Source organism: Molothrus aeneus, chromosome 4, assembly GCF_037042795.1.
Source record: "Molothrus aeneus isolate 106 chromosome 4, BPBGC_Maene_1.0, whole genome shotgun sequence".
Lineage (NCBI taxonomy): Eukaryota > Metazoa > Chordata > Aves > Passeriformes > Icteridae > Molothrus > Molothrus aeneus.
Genome location: NC_089649.1, coordinates 45,588,724 through 45,608,749, shown reverse-complemented (window position 1 = coordinate 45,608,749; position 20,026 = coordinate 45,588,724). Strand labels below are relative to the sequence as shown.

At 42.2% G+C, this 20,026-nt stretch overlaps 1 protein-coding gene across 5 annotated transcripts in view; it reads left to right on the top strand.

The window, feature by feature from the left end:
• Positions 1-20,026, top strand: part of CRACD (capping protein inhibiting regulator of actin dynamics) — a 130,209-nt gene that overhangs the window by 72,594 nt on the left and 37,589 nt on the right. For 4 of the 5 annotated variants that reach the window (XM_066548410.1, XM_066548411.1, XM_066548412.1 and 1 more), the window contains exons 3-4: positions 871-942; positions 18,825-18,993. In XM_066548410.1, coding sequence (XP_066404507.1) covers positions 918-942; positions 18,825-18,993 — 194 coding nt within the window. In that variant the 5' untranslated portion in view covers positions 871-917. The remainder of the gene's footprint in view (positions 1-870; positions 943-18,824; positions 18,994-20,026) is intronic. The other variant, XM_066548414.1, reaches the window with a different exon arrangement.

Sequence of the window (20,026 nt, the reverse complement as noted above, 5' to 3'; positions counted from 1 at the left end):
CTCTGCCAAGCTACAGTTGTGGGAGCATGGCTTCACTGGGTATATTTTCCCTTAAGCCCGGGTTGCTAAGGTCTGTTTGTGGAAGAGTGCCACCTTTGTGGAAGGAACTACTGGAGCCATGGGAAGTTCTACCCTGAGCACAGAGAAGTAGGATTTGGCTCAGCCAGTGTTGACTGAGAACTGCATAATGAAACTCTTTTAGGATTTATTCAAAACTTTATTGCTTTCTAAGAGGAATTTGCATCATTGTTGCTTCTTTCATGAGAAATAATATAGACTGCTTATGCTTGTCTCCCTTTCATGGTACTATAGGATGCTTCAGGAAATACTGGTGTCTAGCATAAATTTTCTTGGAAAATGCAGCCTCCAGATGTCATGGCAGTTATTGACATTAAACTGTTCTTGTCTAGATAAAAACATGGATAATATAATATCAGGATTTTTCCTACTTTTTAAAAACCACTACTGTTATTCATAGCAGGTATAAAGAGTTGCCTAGTAGTCCCAGTTTACCATATTGCCCTTGTGGGAAGGTAATGCTATTTTTGGCTTTGTGGCTGGGGAAGACTGAGCAAAAAGCTGTTGTATAAACTAATGTACCAAATGAAAGATCAGCTGGGAAGTCTTGTCCATCAATCTGAAATCATCTTGGCTGTTGCCAGTTGATATCTCCCTTAGCATTTTCCACAGGGAAAGTGCTAAATAAGAACAAAGTGCTGAAATACATGCCCAGCCTTATTTGTAAGGCTGTTCCTACAGACTTCCTATCACATTACAATATATCCTACAGAGTTCTCTTTAAAATCACAACAAAAATGCCCAAACAAGTCCTTCTCTTTGGTGATTTCATGGCTTCTGTTTCTTCCTCAGAGAAGACCAAGTCTGAAGTTTCTCTGACTTCGTCTGAAATTGTAGGCATGATCAATTTGTTTAAGAAACCTTGTAAGTACTTGACTGCTGGAACACATGATGTCCTGTCATTCAAAAGCTCACTGTTAAGTTTCTGTGGCTTAGTCTGGAGCACTTCCAGCGGGGAGCTGGCTGAGGGGGGAATGTGCTGTGCTTCTTGTTTTTGAGTAGGAGCTGCTGCTAATGTATGTGCTGCTTTTGTCCATTTTTATGGCAGGTAGAATAAACAGTGTACATGTGAAGCACAGTCAAATTCAAACCAGAGAGATTATTCTGGTTAATGCTTTTGCCCTGAGGAATGACTTGGGGATTTCTGCTCCACTGTGGGAAACTTTACTCCTCCATTTGTGTTATGTCAGATGCTGTGCTTTACCATGCCTTTTGAAATGGTTCTTTTAACTGAAGAAAGTTTAGAATTTATGGATTTAAATTTTTAAGTAAATAGAAAAATACATGCTTTTTTATGGTCATCTGGATTATTTTTCAAAGTTGTCAGAAAGTTTGTTATTTTAAAGCTTACTGCTGTAGTTTTAATTTTGATGGGTTTTCCTATGTCAGTTCTCAAATATCTTTCAGTTGCTCTGATACTGACTCAACATAATTCCATTTTTATTTTTTGCATTGGATCTGCAGGGATGGTTTGACAAATTCAGAATTTATTTGAGTTAAATGTGAATGGACTGAAGCAGTGTAAAGTTTGTACTTCTGTGTAAATAGCAAGCATGCTGTCAAGCAATGGTGTTGGATTCATGTAGTGATGTCCTGTTCACCTGTTTGTTTGGGGGCTTGGGGAGGGGGGATTTTGAGGACAAGGGGCCATCCAAAGTGTTTATAATAAACAAGACTTGCTTTTGCTATGACATGACAGTTAACACTGTAATATGACTAAAGCTTTAGTCTGTTTTCAGATTTCCCCATTATCTATTCCAGTTCAGAAGTAAATGGTGCCTCTGTTTCCACTGGATTGCATGATGTTCTGCATGAGCTTGTGGTACTGAAAAGGCAATAAGGGGGGAAAGGACTCCCACTTGGTCACCAAGTGCCCTTCAGAGCAAGGCATGAAGCCCCCCTGTCACTGTATCACTGTCACAGTCAGGTTGAATGCTCTCCCAGGGAAAGAAAGGAGAAAGAAAGGAATGTTAAAAAAGCCTTTACTTCTCAACAATTTATTTAATTGGCTCCAATTACAGATTTAAATGATGGAAGTAGTAAGAAGACTTACTTTGCATGTACTGTTGAGGAATTCACGTAGGAAGAAGAGACACAAGTGTTTGAAATACCTGGCTAGCTCTCTGTTGTCATCTGTTAATAATTCACATGGCTCTTTCATTTCTATTTTGTTGAGAAAAAGAGAGTAGGCTTGACACAAAGAAGCTCTTAACTTCCTCTGTAAAGGAGTGGGAGTACAGCATGTCCATTCAGTACAAAGAAAAGAATTTACTTTTGTGGAGTTTTCAGACTTTTTTAGTTTTCTTTTTGTAGGCAGCTTCACCAGTGGACTGTGGGAAGGAAACTGTTTCTCATGTGGCTTTTACACTTGTGTTAGCTATTGTTAGTTAAGCCATAACTGAACAGCAAATTCCAGGCCCAGACTTTCCTAGAATTTGGTGCCTGCTTTTGTAGGGAATAATTTGCTCTACAGTTACCACCAAGTAAAATGGTGCATTGCAGTCTTGCCCTCTACTGCGTTTGTGGTGGATCTCTGTAGAGTACTACCACAGAGGCTCAAAAAGCCCAGGCAGACAGTTGCAGGGGATGAGTCTGATTCAATGTCATTGTGACACTTCTCTGAAAGCTGCTGTCCTAGGAAACCTTTGCCTATAACCACTGCCTTGTGTAATTGAAAAAGGATTAGCTGAATTACATATGTTTTCTCTGAGGGTACTTGTGTTTCATGGATGGGATTAAAAGCAGAAAGGTAGAGAATATCTACAGTTTGCCAGCAGTCCAGCTGGAGTGATGACATTTCTGGCATGCTTTAGTGGTCTTGTCACAGAACTTGCTTCCCTGCTACAGCTTTATTTTGTCTTTAAGTCTCTTTTCTATCCTAGTATGTGCAATGGTTTCTGAACTCCCTTCTGCTCTACAAACCTATGCTGGGTAAAGCGCGAGTTTTGAAAATATTATGCAATTAAATTCTTGTTGGTAATATCTTACCTGGGATGTTTGTTTGTTTCTGTTTCCCTAAGAAGGATACATTTTATAAAGAGGTAAGTATTTTATAAAGATTAAGTAAAGAGGTAAGAAACTTACCTTACTCCTGCATAAGTATTACCAGAAATCTAAAAGATGAAAATGTGAACACAGCTGATTTATTTATCCAAAATCTCTCTACTTAGGATAATAATGCTTTCTATAGATGGAACGTGAACTTTTAATAGCTCATGGGTGGAGACAGACACTAATTGTCTCACCTGGTCATTTGTAATGAAGGCATTCATTATTTTGTCCTTTAATGTTTCTTTCAGAAAAGCTGGAATGTATGATCTGCCTGCCTGTCCCCATGGGTCAGGACTGAATTGCAAATTACTCCTCTGCTGCTTGAACAGACTGGCTGCTGTTGGAAATGTGATACTCAGCTACGTGGAATTCTTGTCTGTACCAACCTTGCCATGTCTGCATTCATTTTTCCTAAATTACTAAACAACTTACACTTAATGAGTTGCAACTAATTAGTACCTCTTGCTTTGCTATACCTGTAAAATTATACTTCCAGTAAAATGCTTCATGAACTAATTAGATATCTCAACCCAGTTGACTTTTGTCCTCTAGTTTACTGGCTTCTTACTAGATAGTGAGATTAAAATCTTGTCTTACTTCAAAGATGCAATCTCTTCATGTTCTTCTCCCATTACAGACTACATTTAATTCTTATTCCGGAATGCTGTTTCCCTAAATGAGGTGTCCTCTTTATCCTGTGGGGCAGAGTGCCTGTCCCATTTCACAACATAGCCCAGAGCAGGGATGACCAGCTGCTCTGTGGCTACACTTGCCCCAGCTGATGAGGATAATAAGAGACTGACACTGCAGAGGGTGCTTGGGGTATCCTGCAGAACAGGTACAGACAAACCTTACCAGTCTGGTGGCATGGTCCAGCAGGGCAGGGCAGGGACACACAGCTGTTCTCAGTGAAGTCAGGTCCTCAGCACTTACAAGCTATGGCATGGAGCCCATTCCAGCAGAGAGCAAGGTCCTGGTATGGCTAGGCTGCCTTGGTGGCTGTGCCCTTGCCCATGAACACCTTGAGGGGCTTACAACCATCTTGTTTTTCCCCACTGTGGATCTTGGAACAAAAACTGTTTTCAGTAAAAGAAACAAAGCAAAGTAAGCTCCCTTCCCCCTTCAGTTTGTGCTGCTTCTGGTAGAGGCCAAGTAATGCTGGTGATGCCTCTGTGTGTGTTGCCCAGGACAGAGGTCTTCAGAGCTGCTACTTGGGATCCCACAGTGCTGTAAGCACTGTGTTTCCACCACAGCTGCAAAGGTGATGTCCTTCAGAGAGTTGGTTTCTCGAGGGCTCTGAGGAATTTTCTATGGGAAGTTTTGTGGGAGGTAGTTTAAGTAAACATTTGCTATTACAAGGAAGCAACACAGAATGTTGTATCTTCTGATCCTTTCTGGGACCTTGCACGCATTTGAACAGCCATGCTTTCTTCCCCTGTGTTGGTCCCAGCTAATTTCAAATCCTTTGGCTAAGGGGCTTTTGGCCTCCCTTAGAGTGATGTGCAGTGCATGAGGCGTCCATGCAGCAGTGGCCTGCCTTAAGTGCTGCCAGGCTGAAACACTGGCCAGCTGGCAAGGCCTGCAGCTGGCTATCATTGTATGGATGTACAGATCCCCAAGGCACCTTGAGGAGGAGCAGATGCAGGCAGATAGTCCATTTCAGCTTCTATCCGGGGCCCCCTTGCACCTTATTCAGAATGTTTAATTTAAGTAAAACTGGTGAAAACACTTCCCTCTGCTTTTAGAAGAGCTTAATAAAAGTATTACAGTATTTTAAAAAGCCATTGAAGTAGCTGTTTATTGCAAAGTAGCAGAGGCTGTAGCCAGGTGGGAGTGGGTCTCTTCTCCCAGGCAACCAGTGACAGGACAAGAGGACAGTCTTAAACTGCACCAGGGGAGATTTAAGCTGCACCAGGGGAGGTTTAAGCTGGACATTAGGAAGAAGTTCTTCACAGAAGGGTTAGTTGGGCATTGAATAGGCTGTTTGGGTAGGTGGTGGCGCCACTGTCCCTGGAGGTGTCAAGGAAAAGATTGAATGTGGCACTTAGGGCCAAGGCCTAGTTGACAAGGTGGTGTTAGGCCATAGGCTAGACTTGATGATCTCAAAGGTCCTCTCCAACCTAAATGATTCTCTGATTCTGCAAAATCTCACCACTCTCTTATTTTCTCTTGTTTGATTGAGTGGCTATCCAGATACTACCTGGATTGCCTTACTGTTAGTGGAGCATTAGGATACAATGTGGGTGGTGCCCTTACAGGAATCTGTTTACCAAACCCAAGTACAGATATTTGAACATTTTTTAGTCACATGTTTGACTGTGATTTCCAAAGTGGCACATTAAAAGTAAGTAGCAGCTGCCCTCCTGTTCATAAATGCATATATATATATATATATGTATATAATGCCAGGTATGCATTCTTCCAAAAGTTTTTTTTTTCCAAATTCATCAGTGATCTGCTGTACACAAGTACATGATAAATTTTACATACATGTAAGTTTCTGCACTAATTTTAATTCGGCATTTGTTTGAACATCAATAAGCAGTGATTTCTCAGGTGAAGCAGCAGATCAGTTGCCATTAGCTAATTTTCAGTTTACAACACTTAAACTCAAACTGTGCAAGTTCATCAGCCAGAGAGCAGATATGTGTAGTATTAACTGTGACCAAAGCAGAACAAATTGCATTTGTTCAGTCATGTTTTCTGCAAATGCAGTATGAACAATCCATATCCTGTAAAATATATGTCATCCCTCTACCATCAGGTAGAGATGGACTTGGTAAGTCAAGCCCAACTAAAACCCAGAATATTTGGAGAATGTCCTATTTTTTTCTGATGTGGTGTGTTCATTAATTTTAGGGTTTGTCTTCAAATAATGTACAATGTAAGAACAGGAAAAATAAAAGGAGGAAATATGCTTTTTCTTGCAATTGAGTCATATCCTCTGGTGGAAAATCTTGGAGGAGATGATATTCTGCATTGGCATGACAATGTATTCCTGCCCAGCAACTGGCATTTTTCTTTCTCCCATATAATATGTAGGACTTAGTCTGAAAAAGTCAAAAAGAGGGGTGAAGGGGTGGGAGAAGCCTAAGCTTAACTTGTACACTCCCATTGTTGACAGTGCTGTCATTTCATGTATCTAAATTAAATGGTTCTTTCCTCTGACTGTCCTGGGTGGGTGTTACTGCACATATGGCTTTTGGGCTTTAGTCTGCTCTTTAAAAGAATGATCAAGATTGGCAGTCATTTAGCGCATCAGGATTTTTCTGAAAATGCAGTAGAAAACCTGGTATGAGGATCTGGGGATCTAACAGAGGGCCAACACAGAGCACTGGAATGAATGTTCTCTTCACCCAGGACTTTTAGATGTGTTACTTTTCCTCTTCCCTAAGCCCACAGGACAAAGATATGGCTATGGTTGTTTCCATACTCATATTTGACAAATCTTTCAGAAACACTCATGTGAGCAAGGTTTCAAAAAGTAGAACTTGGATTTACTTTGAGATACTTTGCATTATCTCAGTGTCTTATTATGTCACAGAGAGAGATGTGAGTATCTCTTGAGGATATTTGGTCACATAATGGAAACCTGATTGAATTTTAAAACTTTCATCTTGTTTCTTATATTTGTACTGTTAGAATTCTTTTCAAATTTGCATCTGTTACTGTAACTCTAGGTGATGCTTTACGAGATGGAAAAACACTGACTCAGCTACTGAGTGCTTGTAGTCCAGTAGGTTAAGAATGGATACAAAGCAAGTAAAAAGGGTTAAAACTCAGTAAGTGTTCACCTCTCTCCTCTGGCCCCAGCCCTTTCCCAAATCTGCTCTCTGATATTTTTTACAGTGAGTGCTCTTGGACCTTGAGTTTTATGAGTAGAGCAGGAGTATCAGGTGGAAGGGAGTTGATGCAGGGTGTAAAGAAGTGCGTGATGTCAGAGAAGCAGTTAAAGAGAGAAGATAAATGCAGTTTGGTCAACATGGCCTTCCTCTGACTCTCATTGTGGACTTCTCTTAACTGGACAGTCAGGGCACCCAGTTCTGTACCAAGCTGCTCATAGGGAACCAAAATTTGCTTCAGCAGCTAGGAAACAAGTATTCAGAGCTGCTGAAATGGACCCCAGCTTCCATCCATGCTAGACAGACCCTGGCACTAGTCAAATCCAGGACAGAATTTCTGTTCTTTGGTCTTGCCACTGGACTGGAGCAGCTGGAAGGTGTCTGGTTTGCCAAAAGACACCCTGTACAAGTAACATTTTCTGGAGTGATGTTGCAGCATGAGACATAGCACTTGGCTGGTCCCTGGGGCTGTCACAGCTGCTGCAGCCCCTCAGAGAATGACAGACACAATCTGCACTCCCAGTGTCTTTCCAAGGCTTACAAACTGCATACTTGAATAGTTTTCACTCAAGAGCCCAACTTGATGCCCTATCCTGCAATCTACAATGCATTAAATTCCCTTGGCTGTAGTTCTGTTTAACCATCCTCACTAGCACATGGGACCTTGTGATTTGCCTGGCCACCTGAGTCCCCTCCGTTCTTTTTTCTGGCACGTAGTAAATGGTAAATAAATTCCAATGTGGGCAAGTGATGTTTCAGAGAAAGTGCTGTCTCCTTTCTCAGTGAAGTTTAATCATCTTCACCTTGTGTGGCTAAATTTGATGTATTTCACCAGTATAATGAGGATAATGCTTTGTATCTCAGCACAGTGAGACAATGTGTGATTAGAATGATCAGTCACATCCTGGCCTGGCAAATCCTCGCCTGGAACCAAAACAGCATGAAAATGGGAAATAGTTTCTTCTCTTTGCTCTCATTACCTAAAGGCAAGATGTTTTAAAAGGAAATATCTGGTTGTCTTACTCAGGAATACAGAGAGTTGTGCTTTTGTGCAAAGGCCATGTTGAATTTGAATGATTTTAGGTGTTTTTTTAAATGTTTAGGTTTATAAATGTTTGAGTATCATCTCTTTATGGCGGCTTCTCTTCTCCTCTTTCATTTGGCTTCTTCATGAGTAATTAATTTTATTCTAGCCTCATAAAATAGAACAGAGAGGGAGGTTTCATTTAGCATCACAGTAGTATAATGGATTTTTTTTCTATTTTGATGTTACAGAATTTATAAGCCCTTTCTTGATATTTCTATCTGGAGTAGAAATCTTACTTGGTTAACATTTAAAATAACACTGCTTCTACTTATTAGTGTTATATGTTAATATACTCAGTGTTAGCCAAATAAATGTGATGGCAAAGTATTTATGAAGTGAATATTCTAAGTTTTGCAAATATCAGAAGAAAACTATTCAAGACTTTTTATCTCTTAGATATTTATAGGTAGATCTAAAAGTAAATTTCATAGGTAGGTCAAAAAGTAAAATTTCTTCAGATTTCTCTGTTTTCTGGTCAGTAAGTGCTTCAAGTGATGTCTCACTCCTCTAGTTTTAATTCTGGAAAGCAAAGGCAAATATATTATTCTGTATATTTTGATACATTATGACAAGACGAGGAATTGAGTCAATTATAAGGTCCTTTTCTAAAGCAGATCTAGTGTTTGAAAAAGTTGCCATAACTTCAGCCTGAAGATTTACAGTCCTATTCCTATCACAAAATGTCTTACTTGTGTCTTTTATCTGTGCTTGGCCTGGGTGGTGAAGACAACCCGGGCTGAGGGCTCTGGTGTGGATATGGGAAAGCAGCTACATGTTCCTGGTCCTGTCTTTAATCTGCTCTTTCTGTGTAAAAGCTGTTTGAGATTTTCCTTTGTGCTTCAGCCTGTTGCCTGCTCACTGTATGGGAACAGGTGATGGATAAGGAGCAGCTAGGTTAGGTGTGTGCAATGCTAGTATAATTAGTGATTAATACTGATGATCAGCTTCATCTCCATGGTCTGTTTAACTGCTCAAAATCTTGTTTCTGAACACTGGTAACAGTGTTGGTTAAGTGCTAGCTCAGGTGGAACTTTTTCTTTGATAGCATTGCAGTCAAGACACCAATTTCATCCTTCAGCTGATAGTGGTCTATGTTACAAAAACCAGCAATTTCTGAAAAAACTGGAAATGGCCTTCTAACCCTGGTGCTTAGAAGGGAGATCCAGTGCAGATTGGAATAAGGGAGTGCCAGCAGGAGAGGTGGCAGTGCAGCACAGGGGTGCTCTCTGTGCCATGCCAAGGTGAGGCTGTGACCCCGGGGATGAGACAGAGACAGGAGGAGCTGAAGGCTACACAAAGGTAGATGGCTATCCTCTCCTGCTGACATGCACAGAAGACAAATCTTGTCCCTGAGCAACATGGAGAATGTCTCAGTGTTCTTCTGCTCTTTCTGAGGATGATAACCTGGGCCTGTGTATGCAGTGAAAGATGCTCAGACAATGAAAATCCAGTTGTTCGTTAAATAGGCAATTTCCCAGACTCAAGACAGATGCCGCAAATCTTAATCTGGCCACAATTTGTGTCAATATCACAGGATTTGTTTGTCAGAAGGAGCAAGTGAGCCTGGCAGGGTGGTTGAGAAGGGAAGCCTGCAGCAGGAAGGCACAGGGGCAGCAGTGAGGAGCCAAAGGTACCCTTCTGCCACAGCTTTGCACAGCTCCAGGGGCAGAGGTGGCTCCATGTGGGAGCGCGGTGTTTCCAGGCTTTGGAGCGGAGCACAGAGCAGGTTCTTCAGCCCCTGTGCTGCTGACTGAAGTTACTGCCTGTGATATTTTGGGAATATGCCAACCTGGGGAAAGAGTGCCACGATTCCTTCTGTCTACATTGCCCAGCAGAATAAGGAAGTTGAGGTTTGGCTTCCTTCAGAAGTTAAAAAAACCTCCAGCACTCCACAAAACAGAACTGTTCCCAGCTCCATGCTTCTCTTTGCTCTGGTTTTCACCAGGCAAACATTGACTTTGGTCTTTGCTTTTTACCAGAGCTTGCTGGAGAATTTGTGATTGCTATGGTTTATGCAGCTCTTTTCTTAAGGTATTGTTTATTTTCTTCCTTTGCTCTGCAGCTGCAAACCACAACAGCATGATTTAATTCTGTGAAATCAGAGATCAGCACAAGTTGTTTTAGTTTTTTTAGACACATTCAGCCTGAAGTCAGATTTAGCTTGGTTTTCAGGTTTTCAAATAAGGGAGTCTTGTGATTAATTGCAAAAATTGGAGATGATCCTGACATTTTAGTTCTTTAAATCTGGGGAGGGGGGGTGGATTTACTGCCTTCTGTTCAGCTTTACGCTTATAAAATTTAATGAAGAACTTATTAAATTAATATGTCTGCTGAAGTAGTTAATAATTTGCTTAAGATAAGATCCCTTTTACTCCTGTGTTTTCCATATCACTTTATAATTCTCAGAACTGTGAAAGAAAACACACAGGCATAAAGTAATTGTTGGGGTTTCCCCTTCTCCTAATCTCACTCCCCTTCATTTAGAGCTACATGTAGAACTATGTTGGAACTTTTTAAAATGTATTTTTACTTCATCGTGGAACTGCCCTAACTCAAAAGGTACATTGATAGTTTCAGGAAAACCCACTACCCTCTCATGACTGGGCAGTAAGAAGTAAATCCATAAAATGAAAATTTTAGTCTCTCCATTTAATCTGACCTATTTAAAATATTCTAGCAGTTAATCTGAATTGCAAATTTAAAATTAATATATGTTTGTCATTGTAAAATATATTATACTAAAACTGTGCAAAATGAAAAAAAAATCAGTCTGAGTATACATGTCTGTACTGGTCTCAGTTCATGTTAGGCATTAAAAGCAGAAATAATACACCTGGTTTTGCACCACCATGACATGAAATTTGCATCCAATAATATTGCCTTTATGTGACATTGAAGAGAGAATTTGTTTTGTGTCATAATGACCTAGTAATGTATTAGTTTGTTGTTCCCCTTAAAAAAAAAAGGAAAAAATTCTAAATCCCAATCCAAAATATAGGATACACCTGCTTTCTTACAGCCTTGATTTATTAGCCCCTGGTGATTTATTGGTCAGTGGGCTCTCCAGCCCCCTGCCTGGGCAGTAACCCCTGCCACTCCCCTGAGCCCTTTCCAAAGGAAGACATTTCACTTTTGCAGCAGCCCCACAGTGCTGGCTCATAATTATCCTGTGATCAGCTGGAGTGGTCACATCTGTCTTTCACCCATTTCTAGCTGATCTGGGACATCTCAGCAACAGGCCCTAAAGGAATGAGTTTGTACATAATACTTCAGCTCATTTCTATCCCAGTTCTCTAGCCATCAAGATTTTCTGGCTTAGTACTCTGACTATCCTTTGAGGTCAGGACACTTCTCTGCTTTTTCTTATTGATAGAACTCAGCAGCATGCTGGTAGCACTCCTGTCTTACCACTGAAGAGGTTTGGTCTATGAGTTTCATGCTCTCTTCATGAAAATTTCATTAAAATAATATTTTCTATGGTAGTTTCTGTGATGGTGAAATGCTCCTCCTCTCATTAGTAGAAAACTGGAGGTGGTATGGATATAAAGATGTTGACCAGTGCAATACAGGGTTTATTTAGAGGTGGAAAGGCATGAAAAACTGTTCCTGTAACACAATCCCTTGCAAGAATGATCTTATAAATTGTGACTTGGGTGCAGAATCCTGGTCTGTCAGCCCGTGCCAGCCTTGAGGAGGTATAAATGACCTCTGCAGCTGGGGAGGGGCAGTGGGAGCTGTTTGTCCAGTGCACTCCTTGGACTTTGGACTGCTCTGCCATGGGGCCTCAGGGAGGTAGCTTTGCCTTAGGGAGGTTTATCTTTTCACACACAGCATGGCCAGGACTTCTTTGAGTCAGGAGTGTTCCCATGTAAGAAATTAACCTGCTAAGGGAATACCATGTTTTACCTTTTTTTCCTCTGAGAAGGAAATAATGCTCCAACATCTCTTTATTGAATTGACATCAAATGTTTGAATCAGATGTGGAAACCTTAGATAAAACCCAGCACACCAAAAGGGTGTCCCATCATTAATAACTTGAGTTAGTAAGCCTTGTGCTAGTAAAACAAAGCTTTCTCCCTTCTGTTATGTAATATTTTGTTGATGAATCAGAAGCTATTGTGGTCTCTTCCTTTCTAAGAATCTCACATGCATCACTGCACCCAGAGCTATAATAAGCAGGTTTTATCTTATCAGGTATGTTCTGCAGTGCAGCCCAGCATCTTGGGAACATCTATTGCATTTACTTAACCCTTTCTCAAATGTCCTCATGGGTATGAACTCCACTACCCATTCTGACTGTCCTCAGATTCTAACTTTTCCAACTTTTTTTACAGCCTCTGGCTACTCACTGTGCAGCCTGTAAGTGGAGCTTTCCCCTGGAAGAAGGGAACTCCTGGGCCACAGTAGGGATTGCTCCTGAAGTTTATACTAATTTTCTCATACTGTCTTCCCTGATTGTAGTCTCTGCTATCCCCAGCCTACCTCACACATTCCCAAAGTGAGCTACCTGCTCCAAGTCTGGTTGTGTTGTTTGGAGGGCAGTGTCTTCTCTGTCCCAAAGGTGCTGCCCAAGGATGGCAGTGGGATGGATTAAGAAGGCAGAATGTCAGTGTTAAAAAAAAGGGTTGGATGAATGAGGCATTCTGACCTCTAGGACCACTCATTGTGATGCTTGATGAAAAGAGAAGGCACAGAAATACAAGGACTGGCTGTGAAGACTTTGATTAAAAAGTGGGGAAGAGAGGAGAACAGGAGCTCAGAAATGAAAGGAGAATTTTGCCATAGTAAACGAGACTGAAGAAGTGGATATTTACTTAGCTCTAGTTCTTCTTCTTAAGAAGAAATGTTTGTCATCCAAACATTTTGAAAATTTTATTTACTCCTCCTCTTCATTCATAATTCTTTGTTGCTTTTAAAGAGCACTGGGCCAAACCTCATGCAGTGGGGATTAAGTCCTTTTGCCTTCAAGAGGTATTTCCTTGTGGTATCAAGAGAAGTGTCGAAATAGCTCTTTCCATGCTCTGGATGATAAAGCATATTATATGCTGCTTGAACATTAATAGACTCTATTATGATGATTCATAAGTGTCTCCTGACAGCTGACTGTCTCAGCTACATATGGTTTCTGTGCAAAATATGGTCTTTGGGAGGAAGAAAAAACAAAAAATGGGCTGTTTTTTCTGGAAATGTTTTTGCTTCTGCAGATGGCAAGGGAAAATAGATGTTTCTGGAAAGTAAGATTCATTCTTGCTGTGTTATGGATACTTTAGGTAGTATTACTAGTTTATATCAGGTAATCCAAGAATACCCCATCCTCTCTGGGACAAGGTTTGCAAGAAATAGTATCTCTTGTAAGATCACCTGATACTCCTGGAAAAACAGGCAAGTAATGGCCCACTATTTTTCCTTTGCTTTGCCTAGGTGTTTCATTAGACCATTGTGGCTGCACCAATTTGATGCCTTCAATACCTCTCAATCTTGTTTTCATTTAATGTTTCTCAGGTATTGATGTTATGTCAGGTGATATTATCTCTGTCAGCATGGGACTATTGCACACTGTCAGCTTTATGATTGTTATGTGCTATCACTAAATGTCTTTCAGAGGTGAACCCATTTCTGGGAAGTTACATTACTGAATCTGAGCATCAGGCTTTTTTTTTAATGTCAGTCTTTATTACTTGTGTGTTCTCTTAAATGTTTCCTTGGGTTCTTTTGTGTTTGTGCCTGCTTTGTATATATGGACTGTGTCCATCTATCAACCCCAGCTGCCTATGGAAGAGAGGGCAAGGGATTGAGGGCAGGTCATGAAGGTAGAAAATGTCCAGAAATCAATTTTCACTGTGAAATCAGATGTGCTACCACAGGTGCAGGAGCTCACACCTATTTTTAAAATATGGGAACATGGTTAAGCAGAGAAAAGCCTCCTCTCTTCCTCCTTGATCCCAAAAAATTTATTCCCTTTTTCTGGAAGAGTGGAAAAACTTGTCCAGGGAGTGCTGAGAATTTATCAGCAAAAACAAGCATCTCTGGCATCTCACAGAAATGGATCCACTGAGATGTGGAGTGGGTGGGAAAGCTGGAAGCAAGTGCCTATCCTAGTTTGTCCAGAGAAGCTCTATGCCATTAGAACAGACTGGGCAAGGGGGAGAGAAGGCAGCTTTTTTGGCGGGGACCTGAAAAGCAAAGAACTTTTTGCAGATGCCTGGCCAACCCAGGGCTCAACAGGGCAGTGCTTATTGTAGTGGCTACATCTGAGTTATTTTAAAAAGAGCATCAATAAGCATACCATTAGCTTGAAATTGAGGTGTTTTTTTATAGTGATACTGGCAATGTGTACCATAGCAGACTTTTTCTGTTGTAGAGGTGCAATAAGAAATGTCAGTCAACTTACCCTCTTAACAATACATTTTGGTCTCCTTTCCCAGCTTGGATGCTGTATTGTGCCTGCAGCCCAGTCACCCACTTGTCCTCTCTGCCACACAGTTCTTAATGCTACATCAATATGGATTTCCATTCCCTAAATTCATTATAGAAATATCTATTCCATTAAATAATTCATGTTCCCATTAATCTAGTTTATTACACCATATTTTATAGCCATTAAATTCACTAACAAAGAATGCATAATTTTGGAGACAGCTCCTGTGCAATATCTCATACTATGAGAAGTGTCATAGACAGGTGCTACATTTCATACAATGAGCAAAAAAATCTGTGAAATCTTTACAAATCCCATTTCAAAACTGGGGCTTGAAAAATCTTGGTCATAAAAACTTAAAATTCAAATTGACAATATGACTCCCACTTCTATTTTTTTCCCCACCCAACAATCATCTTTCTACCCACCAGCTGATGCATGTGCTTGGTCAGCTCTGCTCGGAGATGACCTGCCTCCCAGGTTTTCTCACCCACACTGCTGTGAGTGCCCCCAGCACTGCAACAAATAGGAAAAGCTGCAGGGAATCAACACCCTGTTAAATATTTAAGTGTCTCTTCTTGGATTATGTGAGTCTTTCTGTTTCTCGTGTTAAGCTTTGCTTTGCTTGAAAACTGTTTTTCAGATATTTCCAGGGACATTGGCATCTCCTGTATCCCATCAAGTGGCATAACCTCACCCCTGCCTGTTGTCTGAAATACACTGCTCACTCCCTTTCCTATAGTTTAAATCTCTTCCCTCTATAATCATGGTAGTTAAGTCTTTGTTTGGCCTGTGCTTGTGTTGAGGATTCTGTGCTGTTTTTGAAGGGGGGCACAGCTTGGGAATCCCAATGGAATGGAGCAGTTTAATTGCAAGCTATTTTATGGGGAATTTTCAGCTGGCATGTTGATAAGACAGCTGGAGTCCAAAGGCTGTGCTTGATTTCCTGGCAATAAAGGCCATTGCACCCACCTTCATCCTTCTTGGAGAGCACAAAGAGAGGCTGCAAGAGGAGGCTGCTCCCCTCTCTCATCAGGAGTGGAGGCACCATGTGCTGCCTGCGTGATGCCAATTCTCTGCTTTAACTGGCTCTGTGTTGCACACTGCATGTCTTTGTGCATCTGACAAATTATATGACAGGTTACAGATTATTCTAATCTGCTCTGCTACTCTTCTGGTATCTGAGAAGGGAGCGCCTACCATATGTGCTGTGTTATCCTAGCTAGTGTATCCAGCCTTGTTTATCTGTCGCCTTCACACCTTATGTTATTCTGTGATTCAAAACTGGTTTCCTGTTAACTGTTTACAGTGATTTGAACAAGATAGACTTGTCAAACAGACAGGAAAAAAGGTTTAATTGCTTATTTCCCCTGGTCTCCTGGGGCTGGATCTGTAGGATTCCATTAAAGTGGTTAAGGAGAGAAGCAAATGGCATATGTAAACTGACTTGTTTCCTGTCTCTCGTAGCAATTGTCCTTGTTGCAAGTTGACACCATTGAATGTCCCAACTTTCATCCTTTCCTATCCCACTTTTTTCTCTCAGCAGTAGAGATGAGCAGAAGGGATGAGCTGTGTTTGAGAATTACAGGCTCAAAAGGCTTTTGTGCAAAGAATTGTCTGCTGCATTGCTGATATTTGGAATACTTTCTGTACTTGTTTTACTGTTACAGGAAGCATTTCACCCTGCAGCATCATCCCACATCTTCCTCCATAAGATCTTGTGAAAAATTTACTTAAACAGACTTTGTCTTAGCAGTCAGGCATTCCCTCCTTAGAATCCTGGCAGGATGGAGAGCAGCATGTGCAGCCTGTGCAGGGCAGGGTGTTCTATGGCTTTGCAATGAGTCACAAAGCCTGACTTAAAGAATTCATGCTTAGTAGTGTGACAGCTGTGACGATGGGTGTGCAGCAAGGAAACAGCTAAGGGACATGTTAAGTCACATGGGGAAAAGCAGATCTTGGCTGCAGATAAGTGTGTTGGTTTTCACCCATTTTGATGAAATGAAAGCTGTGTTGACCTGTTACATTTGCTCAACACTAGACTCATAGTTGGTGAATCAGTGCTGTAGATTTAGAGTCAATGAGACAATCCACACTTATATCTGAAGATCTCAAAAAGAGGAGGGGACAAAAGTAATGTGAATGAATGACATGATGAGGACATTTTCTAAAAAAATGCTGTAGTTTCATTGATTTATGCAGTAAATTACCTTAACCAGCAAAATTGGCATAATGCAGCTTTCCCTTTTGAAGAAAGCTGAGGAAACAAGTAAGGTGAGAACTCAGAACAAATAGCTCTTCTACCCAGTCTTGTGTCTGGTACTGGTGCTTTCTGTCCTGTATGCTCTACCATTTGATTTTTGGTGTTTTGCAGTCAGTTTCTGAAGTGCATAAAGGGTCAGAGCAGCTGTGGCCAAGAGCAATAATTTTTCTCTTTCTCTGCATGATTGTCTGCCTGTCTTTTAGGGATTTCATATAGGAATATATTCTATTCCATATAAATGCATTCTACATATATCTAAAGTCAGAACTGAGCAGCAAGCAGTTGGTCTGGCTGGAGATGCGAGTTGCCCTGCTTATGAAAAGCAGGGCTGGGAGACAGGTAATCTTCCATATCCCCTTTTCTTCTACACTGGTAAAACTGCTGTTCCAGTTGTTTTTCTCATCTGCTTGTTGTGAGTCAGTGATTCTGGACTGGAAAGTTCTGGTGCTGGGTCTGAATTTGAAGTTCATAATTCAGCTTTTTATTTTTATGCTGCTACATGGATGCCCTGATGTTTTAATGAACTCACATAAACGCTGTGTACTCTGACTGCTCAGGAAGAAGAATTACATTTGTGTGAACTCCTTATGGATCTGTAAAGGAAGTGCAGAATTACTATTTCTTGTGTCTTTGACTTTGTACTTTCAATATAGATTTCTTACTTCATCCATACCCAGGTATAGATAGATGAACTGTGTGTAAGTTTGATGCCATGCTGGGTTTAACTCAGGCTCTCTGGTACTATGCTAGTTTGGAAACCACTGGAAGTAGCCAGGTCAAAATATGCTTGGGCACATTTTTTCCCTCTAAAAATCCTGCATAAGAGAATGGAGTGTAAAACCCAAGGTGAATCTAAAGAATGCTATTGCACTACAGAAGATACTCCGGGTTTCCTGGTCAGAAGTTCCTACGTGCATGTGCTTTGCAACCAAACCAGGGCTTTCTGCTGAGTCCCTGCCCAGAGGAAGAGCAGAGCACGCTGAGGCAGTGTGCACACAGCCTGCACAAGAATGTAATTAGCTCATGAAAATATTTGCCACCAGTACAACATGATGCTTCTCAAATTAGATTATGATAGGAGACTGAATGCTGGGGTTTAAAAAAAAAACAAAACAAACAAACAAAGAAAAAACCCAACTACCTTGTTTTACGTAGATTTAATGCAAAATTAAGGTAAAGCCTAAGAGGAATACAGCACTTTAACAGTTATTATGTTTTATGTATTCACTGATTCAGCCCAGCCCTGAGAAATTAACCCATTCTTGACAGCAGTGAACAAGAAATTCATGGTACTTCTTTTTAATAGATGGGGAGATAGCAGTTTGAAGCTGCCTTTATTTTTTCCAGTCAGTGGTGGAAGAAAAGAGGTTACTTTTTTTTCCTGGTTAACTTTTTTATTTCTTGTTCTTGTCTTCATGTATGTTTTGTGGTTTTGCTGTGCTTTTATTGGTGTTGCTTTGAAAATTTCAGTGTCTCGGGGAAGAAATGCTCGGCCAAATTCTGTCCTCAGTTACTTGTGGGGAAAAAAAATCAGAGAAATGTATTGACTTTGCTGATATAAAGCTGGATGTTTATTGGAGTAACCCAGTATAAACCAAACAAAATTTATCCTTTTCTCTTTGTTCATTTGTAAATTGACCTGTATAACTTGTAAATAAGTAGTTATGAGGCCACATAACTAAAACACAGCTGTTTGTTTTCTATTGCTTTCAATTCAAGGCAGAGGGTCCAGCCCCTTCCAAAGGGACGTGACCAAAGCAGTGTTTGTCTGTTGGTAAAATGGTCAAAACTGTGATATAAAACCTAAAACCACTGCAGCATTATGCTCTGACTTTGCAAAATTATCCAAAAGTTTGGCGGCAGATCCTTAGAGCCAAGAGCAGAGGTTTGAACGCTGCTTTCTCAGTGTGACGCGTCCAGAGGAGGTTGCAGCCCGGCATTTCCATGGCGAGCGCCGGGCCGCTCCGGGCTGCTGCCGCTTCGCTCTTTGACCCCGCTCCCGCTCGGAGCCCGCGGCCGCGGCGGGCCCCGCTCGCCTCGCCGGCCGCCTCCCTCAGCCCCGCCGCTCTCTCTTGTCGTCTGCAGACAAGAAAAAGGCAGGCAAGTTCCAGCCTTTCAAGAAGCTCTTCGGCAAGAGGAAGAAGAGAGAGCCCGCCTCGGAGTGCGAGGAGCCCAAGCTGAAACCCAGCCACTCCTTCGGCAGCATCTGCAACGGCGCCTTCTCCGCGGATGGCGAGCCGGACGGCGGGCTGAGGTGAGTGCTGCCAGCCCCGCACCGGGCCGGGCGGCGGGCTGAGGTGAGTGCTGCCAGCCCCGCACCGGGCCGGGCGGCGGGCTGAGGTGAGTGAGTGCCCCGCACCGGGCCGGGCGGCGGGCTGAGGTGAGTGAGTGCCCCGCACTGAGCCGGGCGGCGGGCTGAGGTGAGTGCTGCCAGCCCCGCACCGGGCCGGGCGGCGGGCTGAGGTGAGTGAGTGCCCCGCACTGAGCCGGGCGGCGGGCTGAGGTGAGTGCTGCCAGCCCCGCACTGAGCCGGGCGGCGGGCTGAGGTGAGTGCTGCCAGCCCCGCACCGGGCCGGGCGGCGGGCTGAGGTGAGTGAGTGGCCCGCACTGAGCCGGGCGGCGGGCTGAGGTGAGTGAGTGCCCCGCAGCTGCTGCCAGCCCCGGGCTGAGGTGAGTGCCCCGCACTGCTGCCAGCCCCGCACCGTGACACACCGCGTGTTCCCCCGGCTTCTGGTGGGGCTAAACCTCAGTTCTCCCTCTGCCGAGTGGCAGCGATTTCTGCATTGCTTGTTCTGAGGCGTGTGCATCTCTCCTTCCTCAGAACGTGACACCTGCTGCTTTAGAGCTCAAAATCTCGATGCTTTAAGGGGCACGAGTGCTGCTCTGCAAATCAGAAATCCCGGGGGGAAGCAGAAATGAATCTGAATCCAGCTCTGTGATTTAACACAGAGCAGAGGTATTAATGGCACCCCTGTTTTTCAATCTGGGAAAAGAGAAACTTGAACTGGCTGTTAGAGATACTTTATTGCATACATTTTGCTGCAAGGTTGGATCTTTGGGTTGGGACAGACACATTCTTTTTCACTCTATCCCAAATAATATTTGCATTGTAATTGGGGTCAACAAAGAGACTGCTTTTATTTTGAACCAATTTGAATGAGGAGTAGAAGAGGAGAGAGAGGCACCTGAAAATCAGATCATATTCCAATGGCAGTGGAGGATGACAGAAGGACAGCATGAGAATTTGCTGTGGGGGTGGTGGGAGTAAGAAACTGTACAGAGTAAAC